This window comes from Rhinoraja longicauda, chromosome 9, assembly GCF_053455715.1.
Source record: "Rhinoraja longicauda isolate Sanriku21f chromosome 9, sRhiLon1.1, whole genome shotgun sequence".
Taxonomy (NCBI): Eukaryota; Metazoa; Chordata; class Chondrichthyes; order Rajiformes; family Arhynchobatidae; genus Rhinoraja; species Rhinoraja longicauda.
In genome coordinates, this window is record NC_135961.1 from 2,671,615 (window position 1) to 2,682,638 (window position 11,024).

At 43.8% G+C, this 11,024-nt stretch overlaps 1 protein-coding gene across 1 annotated transcript in view; it reads left to right on the forward strand.

The window, feature by feature from the left end:
- Window positions 1–6,863, forward strand: part of fndc1 (fibronectin type III domain containing 1) — a 196,068-nt gene extending 189,205 nt beyond the window's left edge. The window contains exons 22-23 of the mRNA XM_078404697.1: window positions 3,163–3,285; window positions 6,703–6,863. Of these exons, the coding sequence (XP_078260823.1) occupies window positions 3,163–3,285; window positions 6,703–6,833 (254 nt within the window). The 3' untranslated portion in view covers window positions 6,834–6,863. The remainder of the gene's footprint in view (window positions 1–3,162; window positions 3,286–6,702) is intronic.
- Window positions 6,864–11,024: the final 4,161 nt, after the last annotated feature.

The window sequence follows — 11,024 nt, forward strand, 5'->3', positions numbered from 1 at the left end:
ACACTACTTAACTACTAATATAATCTAATCTCATCTCTTCAGTTTGGCGCCAGACACACCTATACCTCGCGCTCCCGCACCACGTGACCCGTTAGCCCAACCGAGGGTTCGAGACCCCCCCGCCAATCCGTATGTCCCTACAATATCTTTATTGTCATTGTACAGGGGTACAATGAGATTGGGAATGCGCCTCCCATACGATGCAATAATTTAAGTAGCTAGTCAGTATTAATTTAAACAACACAATGAAACAAATTGTAACAGTTTTAAAACAGTATAAAGTGCAAGTAGATCTGTGCCGGTTCACTGTGCGATGTGACCATCCGGCTCAGCAGGACCGGTTCATAGCAGCTATGGCCCTGGGGATGAAGCTGTTCCTGAGTCTGGAGGTGCGGGCGTAGAAGGCCTTGTATCGTCTGTCCGATGGTAGAAGTTCGAACAGACTGTTGCAGGGGTGTGAAGAGTCTTTGTGGATGCTGGTGGCTTTTCTGAGGCATCGTGTGTTGTAGATGCCCTCCAAGGCTGGTAGCTGAACTAAACTAAGCTAAAGATGTGTTGGAAGGAACTGCAGATGCTGTTTTAAATCGAAGGTAGACACAAAATGCTGGAGTAACTCAGCGGGACAGTCTGAAGAAGGGTCTTGACCCGAAATGTCACCCAATCCTTCTCTCCAGAAATGCTGCCTGTCCCGCTGAGTTACTCCAGCATTTTGTGTCTACCTTACTGGCATAGATGATGGAACAAAAAAATCTTAATACATTTCAAGAAGAAACCAGACAGTTCATATCAGGGAATAGGATTTCACTTCGGTAAAATGTACCAAATAAATTCAAAGATAGATGGGCTGAATCAACAAAAGTTCATCCCTTGCTTAAGATTTACAAAAATAATGTTTTTGAAAAATGGATGGAGATCTAATCCGGTCAATGTTTAAAGTTAAAGCTTAGCTACTTCTTAAGTAATTACTTCTCAAGTAATTTCATGAAACAAAAACCACACTGCGTTGACTTGAGCTAATATAAGAAAATAACTGCAGATGCTGGTACAAATCGATTTATTCACAAAATGCTGGAGTAACTCAGCAGGTCAGGCAGCATCTCGGGAGAGAAGGAATGGGTGACGTTTCGGGTCGAGACCCTTCTTCAGACTGATGTCAGGGGGGCGGGACAAAGGAAGGATATAGGTGGAGACAGGAAGATAGAGGGAGATCTGGGAATGGGGAGGGGAAGAGAGGGACAGAGGAGCTATCTAAAGTTGGAGAAGTCAATGTTCATACCGCTGGGCTGCAAACTGCCCAGGCAAAATATGAGGTGCTGTTCCTCCAATTTCCGGTGGGCCTCACTATGGCACTGGAGGAGGCCCATGACAGAAAGGTCAGACTGGGAATGGGAGGGGGATCAGTTTTGTTGATGCGGACCGAGCGCAGGTGTTCAGCGAAGGGATCGCCGAGCCTGCGTTTGGTCTCGCCGATGTAAATAATTTGACATCTAGAGCAGTGGATGCAATAGATGAGGTTGGAGGAGGTGCAGGTGAACCTTTGTCTCACCTGGAAAGACTTTTTGGGTCCTTGGATGGAGTTGAGGAGGGAGGTAAAGGGACAGGTGTTGCATCTCGTGCGGTTGCTGGGGAAAGTGCCCGGGGTTGGGGTGGTTTGGGTAGGAAGGGACGAGTGGACCAGGGAGTTACGGAGGGAACGGTCTCTGCGGAATGCAGAGAGGGGAGGGGATGGGAAGATATGGCCAGTGGTGGGGTCCCGTTGTAGGTGACGGAAATGTTGGTGGATGATATGTTGGATCCGCTGGCTGGTGGGGTGGAAGGTGAGAATGAGGGGGATTCTAATGATTGAGATCAAGACTAAGAGATAGTGTAAGAAAATAACTGCAGATGCTGGTACAAATCGAAGGTATTTATTCACAAAATACTGGAGTAACTCAGCAAGTCAGGCAACATCTCGGGAGAGAAGGAATGTGCGACGTTTCGGGTCGAGACCCTTCTTCAGTCTGAAGAAGGGTCTCGACCCGAAACGTCGCCCATTCCTTCTCTCCCGAGATGCTGCCTGACCTGCTGAGTTACTCCAGCATTTTGTGAGATAGAGAGTAAGAACAGTTCCTCCATCAGAGGATGTTTCAACCTCTTATTATACTAGTCAACTAATTGTTATTCTAAATTGTTATCAATCCGCAGTGAACAAGATTGGACGATGAATATTCTGTCTTAGTTTGACAGTTCCAGGCCAACAGCATAGTTTGATAGTTTATGCGGTTGGTCACCTTTTGAAATGCTTCAAGATTAAATCTCCCATTTTAACAGTATTTAGAGTGACATAGAAACATAGAAAAATAGGTGCAGGAGGAGACCATTAGTCCTTCGAGCCAGCACCGCCATTCATTGTTTTCATGGCTGAACATCTACAATCAGTAACCCGTGCCTGCCTTCTCACCATATCCCTTGATTCCGCTAGCCCCTAGAGCTCTATCCAACTCTCTTTTAAATTCAAGTTGCTTTGGAGAAACTTACATATATAGTTAAGGGGAAATTGAGAATGATCAGCCATGATCACAATACGTGCAGGAGGAGGCCATTCGGCCCTTCGAACCAGCACCGCCATTCAATGTGATCATGGCTGATCATTCTCAATTTTGACACTTTTGAAAAGATTTTGGGCTCGTTTATGAAATTTCTGGAGGGGAAAGATTTTACTGAGGCCTTGTAGTGAACTGCTGACTGTCTTTATTTTCATTGTGATTATTGTCTGGTTAGGTTATTAAAGGTGGGAGCAGTTTATATATATATATATATATATAAACATATACTATAGCAGAAATGTGCCTTACTTCCTTTATATTTAAAGTGCCTTTAGGTGCATAAAAGTGACCTTGCTGTTGATGTGCCTTGTTATGTTATGTTATTTTATGTTATGTTAAATGTTTTTGTATGTTATTTGAAAAAGCAATAAAAATAATATTTAAAAAAATATTAAAATTTAAAAAAGATTCACCCAGTGAATCGGCCTCCACTGCCCTCTGTGGCAGAGGATTCCACAAATTCACAACTCTCTGGGTGAAACAGAGCAGTGGTTATCACTGTTACTCTGCATTAACAGTGAGTGGTGTAACGTTAACTTAACTGTCACAACTATCGACATTTCTTTCTCTTTTTCAGATACCTTTTACAGCATTGGCGATGCTTGGGGGAAAGGAGAGGATCACTGCCAGTTTGTTGATTCTTTCTTAGAGGGAAGGACAGGAACACATGAATATCCTGCTTCTTTGCCTGTCATCCCAGGTAATCGGTCACATTCTATTGCACCAATTCAAAAGCTGGGATTAAAACATGTCAATTTGCTATGGTGGCCCACTGGCTTCAAAATGGTTCTGAGTTCATGTTTCACGTCTATGATCATTGATGTAATATCATTGACCTGAGCCCTTCATTTGGTTTCTCTCTGCATTCTCGCTGCCCGTCACCATCGTATTAAATATTTAAAGTGAACTTAAAGTGAGCCCATCCAAACTCACTTCAGTCATGTTTCATTCAGTCATGCATACACTCACAACTATGTGGCTAAATTTGGCTCCAACTCCATCAACTAGTTTGCAGATGGCACCAGTGTTGTGGGCTGGATCATGAGGAGATACAATACAATACAATACAATACAATACAATATATCTTTATTGTCATTGTACAGCGGTACAACGAGATTGGGAATGCACCACCCATACGATGCAATCATTTAATTAGCTAGCCAGTATTAATTTAAACAACCCAATGAAACAAATTAGAACAGTTTTAAAACAGAATAAAGTGCAAGTAGATCTGTGCCGGTTCACTGTGCGATGTGACCATCCGGCTCAGCAGGATCGGTTCATAGCAGGTATTGTCCTGGGGATGAAGCTGTTCCTGAGTCTGGAGGTGCGGGCGTAGAAGGCCTTGTATCGTCTGCCCGATGGAAGGAGTTCGAACAGACTATTGCAGGGGTGTGAAGAGTCTTTGTGGATGCTGGTGGCTTTTCTGAGGCATCGTGTGTTGTCGATGCTCTCCAAGGCTGGTAGCTGTGTTCCGATGGTCCTCTGAGCTCTGGAGGACTTACTAACATGGTGTTAGGACAACAGCCTCAATGACAGTTGAACCAAGTCGATCTGCCAAAAACAGCCACGTCTGCTTTCATCGAACTTGCCTGCGACACCATGTTCTGCCTCGGGGCTTCCAGCTCCGTTTCCAGACCTCCCAATTCGGACCCAACCCGGACTACAGGCTCCAACAGTCTATCTGCCAAACCTTCGCTCAGTCCGCCTTAACCAAATTGATCTCCCGGTGGCTGAGCACTTCAACTCCCCCTCCCACTCCCAGTATGACCTTTCTGTCATGGGCCTCCTCCAGTGCCATAGTGAGTCCCACCGGAAATTGGAGGAACAGCACCTCATATTTCGCTTGGGCAGCTTGCAGCCCAGTGGTATGAACATTGACTTCTCCAACTTTAGATAGTTCCTCTGTCCCTCTCTTCCCCTCCCCTTCCCAGGTCTCCCTCTATCTTCCTGTCTCCACCTATATCCTTCCTTTGTCCCGCCCCCTTGACATCAGTCTGAAGAAGGGTCTCGACCCGAAACGTCACCCATTCCTTCTCTCCTGAGATGCTGCCTGACCTGCTGAGTTACTCCAGCATTTTGTGAAATAAATACCTTCGTTTTGTACCAGCATCTGCAGTTATTGTCTTATACCACATCAACAATCGAGCACCCATTCACACCAGGTTTACATCATTCCATTATCTCATCCATTCCCTGCACACTAGAGGCGATTTACAGAGGCCAATTAATCACGTGACTTTGAGACGTGGGAGGTAACCGGAGCACCCAGAGGAAACCCACACAGTCACGTGCAAGCTACACACAGGCAGCACCCGAGGTTAGGATTGAACGAGGTTAGGACTTAGAAGACTGAGGTGGGATCCTATAGAAACATATAAAATTCTTAAGGGGTTGGAGAGGCTAGATGCGGGAAGATTGTTCCCGATGTTGGGGAAGTCCAGAACTAGGGGTCACAGCTTAAGTTAAGGGGGAAGTCTTTTAGGACCGAGATGAGAAAACATTTCTTCACACAGAGAGTGGTGAGTCTGTGGAATTCTCTGCCACAGAAGGTAGTTGAGGCCAGTTCATTGGCTATAATTTAAGAGGGAGTTAGATGTGGCCCTTGTGGCTAAAGGGATCAGAGGGTATGGAGAGAAGGCAGGTACAGGTTACTGAGCTGGATGATCAGCCATGATCATATTGAATGGCGGTGCAGGCTGGAAGGGCCGAATGGCCTACTCCTGCAACTATTTTCTATGTTTTCTATGTTTCTATGTCTCTGGCGCAGTGAGGCAGTAGTTCTACCAGCCGCTCAGACTTCAGGTTTCTGAATAGTCCTTCCATAAGCTGAAGGTATTTATTCACAAAATGCTGGAGTAACTCAGCAGGTCAGGCAGCATCTCAGGAGAGAAGGAATGGGTGACGTTTCGGGTCGAGACCCTTCTTCCATAAGCTTGGGTATTGTACAAATCACCTCTTCCCCCGTTGCCGAGATTGGACTTTGTCTATGGAACTGGTGCGCTACAATGTTGAGAACTATAATCTTTTGGTTTACCCATTGTACTTGATTTCAACTTCATTGTATTTACGTGCAGTTTTATCTGTTCCGATTGGATAGCATGCAAAGTAAAGATTTCACTGTACCTCAGCACATGTGACAAACCTTCAGCATCCAAATTACCAGTCGACAATGAAGAAACAACACTAATTTATTTAGGATATTTGTAGGAAGGAACTACAGATGCTGGTTTACACCAGAGACAGACACAAATGCTGGAGTAATTTAGCGGGACAGGCAGCATCTCTGGAGAAAAGGATTGGGTGGTGTTTCGGGTCTGAAGTAAGGGTCTCGACCCGAAGCATCACGCATTCCTTTTCTTCAGAGATGCTGCCTGTCCCACTGAGTTACTCCAGCATTTTATATTTATTTTGATATTATAAGAACATAACTGCAGATGCTGGTACAAATCAAAGGTGTTTATTCACAAAATGCTGGAGTAACTCAGCAGGTCAGGCAGCATCTCAGGAGAGAAGGAATGGGTGACGTTTCGGGTCGAGACCCTTCTTCAGTCTGAAGAAGGGTCTCGACCCGAAATGTCACCATTTATTTTGATATTGTTCTGTTCATTCAGTAATCAATAGATAGACACAAAATGCTGGAGTAACTCAGCGGGACAGGCAGCATCTCTGGATGAAAGAAGGGTCTCGACCCGAAACGTCACCTGTTCCTTCTATCCAGATGATTAGGAAAGTAGTATTAGTAGCTCTACTCAATAACCAAAAGTCTGTAGCCTCTTTTTGCTCTGGTTTATTTCATTCACATATTTAAACTATAATGTTTTATTCTTAATGTTTTAATGTTTTTTGCTTTATTCTTAATTGTTTACTGTATGTTCATGCTGTTACTTGCGAGCGGAGCACCAAGGCACATTCCTTGTATGTGTACATACTTGGCCAATAAATTTATTCAATTCAATTCAATTCAAGACCAGAAACGTCACCCGTTCCTTCTCTCCAGAGACGCTGCCTGTCCCACTGAGTTACTCCAGCATTTTGTGTCTGTCTTCGGTGTAAACCAGCATCTGCGTTTCCTTCCTACACATGCAGTGACCAATTTCTGATGTTGATTTTCAGGTTATTATCGGAGTTATCGTCAACAGCCAGTGACGTTTGGCCTGATTGGTGGAGTTGGGAATTATGGTGGAACGGCCAACTACTACGTGGGCTGGTACGAATGTGGAGTTCCTATCCCAGGAAAATGGTAGCAAGCTGACTGTGGAACCTACTGGCGGAGAAGTCAGCAGCTCGACTTGTACCTGAGGCTCATCAACTGAGAGCTGGGAAAGCCCTTTGCAATAGAAAATGGACCAACCATCGAATAAACAAGACTTTGCTCCCACCATTTCAAACACTGTTTCTTCAATAATGTACTGGAGTATTTCAAATATCCTGTTTTATGTATACATGCCTAACATTATTACACACAATGTTGGTGCTTCCATTCACCACCTTCAGGCAAGCAACTGCTGACAGAGAGAACAAATCTGAACTCTGCTGCTGTGAACAAAACGTTGTTCCACCCGGGTATTGAAGCAGGCTCAGCGAACGGTCCTTTAAAGATGATTAGCGTACAACAGGTATCCAATATAAATCTCTGTCCGCGCATTAGAGAACTAATTGCAGAATCGTATTGCGTTATTAGAGTAAAGAAAACACGGTGCTTTATAAAATATCCCCGATTGACAGGCACAATTGTGGGTCTTCTACACTGTTGCGAACTGTTGTATCTTGAGATTATGCAGTTTTTTACAATTTTCTCTGCTATTTCTCTACTTTTGGGATTGCTGTATGACTCATGCTTTCCAGTGTGAAAATTATCAAGCGAGAATTGTAAAGTCCCAGAGGAAAATATTGTATAGCTTTTTTTTCCCCTGGATGATGGATTGCATCCAGTCATTCGTACATGATCTAATGAGCTGTGCATTTTATGGAAAAGCCTACAGTGGACTCTTGTAATAAAATTAAATTAAGCATGCACACAACAGGCAAGGTCCATGGTTGGTCATGAACTGGAGCGTTTTCTTTTGACATTTCATCACTTCAGTATTTTGAGAACAACATTAGAAATTAAGCTTCACTTCTACATCAATATTCCATTCTTCAAAATGTTGAAGGTAGACACAAAATGCTTGAGTAACTCAGCGGGGCAGGCAGCATCTCTGGAGAGAAGGAACGGGTGACGTTTCGGGTCCAGACCTGAAACGTCACCCATTCCTTCTCTCCAGAGATGCTGCCTGTCCAGCTGAGTTACTCCAGCATTTTTAGATTTAGAGATTTAGAGATACAGCGCGGAAACAGGCCCTTCGGCCCACCGAGTCCGCGCCGCCCAGCGATCCCCGCACACTAACACTATCCTACACCCACTAGGGACAATATTTTACATTTGCCCAGCCAATTAACCTACATACCTGTACGTCTTTGGAGTGTGGGAGGAAACCGAAGATCTCGGAGAAAACCCACGCAGGTCACGGGGAGAACGTACAAACTCCGTACAGACGGCGCCCGTAGTTAGGATCGAACCTGAGTCTCTGGCGCTGCATTCACTGTAAGGCAGCAACTCTACCGCTGCGCCATCGTGCCGCCGTTTTGTGTCTACCTTTATAGAAACATAAAAAATAGGTGCAGGAGGAGGCCATTTGGCCCTTCGAGCCAGCACCGCCATTCATTGTGATCATGGCTGATCATCCACAATCAGTAACCCGTGCCTGCCTTCTCCCCATATCCCTTGATCCCACTACCCCCTTGAGCTCTATCTAACTCTCTTTTAAATTCATCCAGTGAATTGGCCTCCACTGCCCTCTGTGGCAGAGAATTCCACAAATTCACAACTATTTGGGTGAAAAAGTTTTTTCTCACCTCAGTTTTAAATGGCCTCTCCTTTATTCTTAGACTTTGATTTAAACGAGGATCTGCAGTTCTTTCCCACACTTCAAGATGCTGATTTTCATTTGCACCCTTTGTACCTTACAGTAAACTCCATGTTAGTTTAAATGTTTGTTATTCATATCTGTAATTTTTTTAAACCTCTTTTTAAATGAAATAATTGTGCTGGAGAGATAAGACTTGAATTGTAAAGGGAGTTTAGCTTAATTTATTCCTGCAGTTTCTCTGGGACAAACTCTTATAGTTGCATGCTACTTTAGGAAGCTTAATTTTGTGCATGCGCAATGATATTATGCTGTTTTAAAACGGCTCAAAATGGCGCAGCATAGTCAAATAACATCGACAATGGCTCCATGCATAGTCAATTGTGCTGGCGCAAAACATAGCTGTGTAAAATTGAATTAACTACACTCTCCCAACATGTTCACCCATTCAATTGGAGTGCGGGCAACACTGAAGAAAGAATTCTACCATTGACCAATTTTCCCAGCATAACTTTCCATTTGGGAACAAACTGCCAGAGGAGGTAGTTGAGGCTGGGACTATCCCAACGTTTACGAAACAGTCAGACAGGTACATGGATAGGACAGGTTTAGACAATAGACAATAGGTGCAGGAGGAGGCCATTCGGCCCTTTGAGCCAGCACCGCCATTCAATGTGATCATGGCTGATCATTCTCAATCAGTACCCCGTTCCTGCCTTCTCCCCATACCCCCTGACTCCGCTATCCTTAAGAGCTCTATCTAGCTCTCTCTTGAATGCATTCAGAGAATTGGCCTCCACTGCGTTCTGAGGCAGAGAATTCCACAGATTCACAACACACTGACTGAAAAAGTTTTTCCTCATCTCAGTTCTAAATGGCCTACCCCTTATTCTTAAACTGTGGCCCCTGGTTCTGGATTCCCCCAACATTGGGAACATGTTTCCTGCCTCTAACGTGTCCAACCCCTTAATAATCTTATACGTTTGGATAAGATCTCCTCTCATCCTTCTTTAAGTGTCTTCCATTCAGTGTTGGTAAGATTTAATGTGCAAAGTAAACTCCTTTTGAAAAAAAAACTTTAGAAAATATCTATATTTTATAGCTGAAAATCCATTTAGACACCATTTTTAAATAAGATTCATAATTTCCACACCCGGGCTTTTCTGCTTTTCCAACATGAGCACTCAGGCATTAATAATGAAATGCATTCCGTTTGGTAATGATTGTGCAAAATTTGTTATATTTTGCACTTGAAACATAAACATGCTTTGAAAAAAAACAAATCTGCTTCAAATAACTGTTTAGATGATAGGTCAAAGAATAAATGCTTCACCTGCAAACTGCATCAGGAAAATTAATCATTGAAAAACAGCCCAGTGCATGGATATAGTCTATGATGTGTTTAATATCCAGCACCTGTATGATTTTACAAATGTATATTGCCCTTTTTGGCTGTGATGGTTGAATGGATATCATGCAATTTAAAGTTGATTTTGCATCACAACATTTTATGTGTCAAGTTTGTTCATCATTTGCTATTGAGAGCGTGCAGTGTAGGTTTACTAGGTTAATTCCCGGAATGGCGGGACTGTCATACGTTGAAACACTGGAGCGACTAGGCTTGTATACACTGGAATTTAGAAGGATGAGAGGAGATCTTATCGAAACGTATAAGATTATTAAGGGGTTGGACACGTTAGAGGCAGGAAACATGTTCCCAATGTTGGGGGAGTCCAGAACAAGGGGCCACAGTTCAAGAATAAGGGGTAGGCCATTTAGAACGGAGATGAGGAAAAACTTTTTCAGCCAGAGAGTTGTGAATCTGTGGAATTCTCTGCCTCAGCAGGCAGTGGAGGCCAATTCTCTGAGTGCATTCAAGAGAGAGCTAGATAGAGCTCTTAAGGATAGCGGAGTCAGGGGGTATGGGGAGAAGGCAGGAACGGGGTACTGATTGAGAATGATCAGCCATGATCACATTGAATGGCGGTGTTGGCTCGAAGGGCCAAATGGCCTCCTCCTGCACCTATTGTCTATTGTCTATTGTCTATTTAATCGATTAGCATTTAGAGTTATATTCAATATCAGGTCTTTTTCTGCTAGTATTCCATGAAGTTTATGTCCAGAATCTTAGAAATTAAACGCACTGGCAGAGTACACATAGGGCCATTAGTGTAGGAAGATAACTGCAGATACTGGTACAAATCGACTGGACTGGACAAGCTAGATGCAGGAAAAATGTTCCCAATGTTGGGGGAGTCCAGAACCAGGGGACACAGTCTTAGAATAAAGGGGAGGCCATTTAAAACTGAGGTGAGAAGGAACTTTTTCACCCAGAGAGTTGTGAGTTTGTGGAATACTCTGCCACAGAGGGCAGTGGAGACCAAATCACTGGATGAATTTAAGAGAGAGTTAGATAGAGCTCTAGGGGCTAGTGGAATCAAGGGGTATGGGGAGAAGGCAGGCACGGGTTACTGATTGTGGATGATCAGCCATGATCACAATGAATGGTGGTGCTGGCTCGAAAGGTTG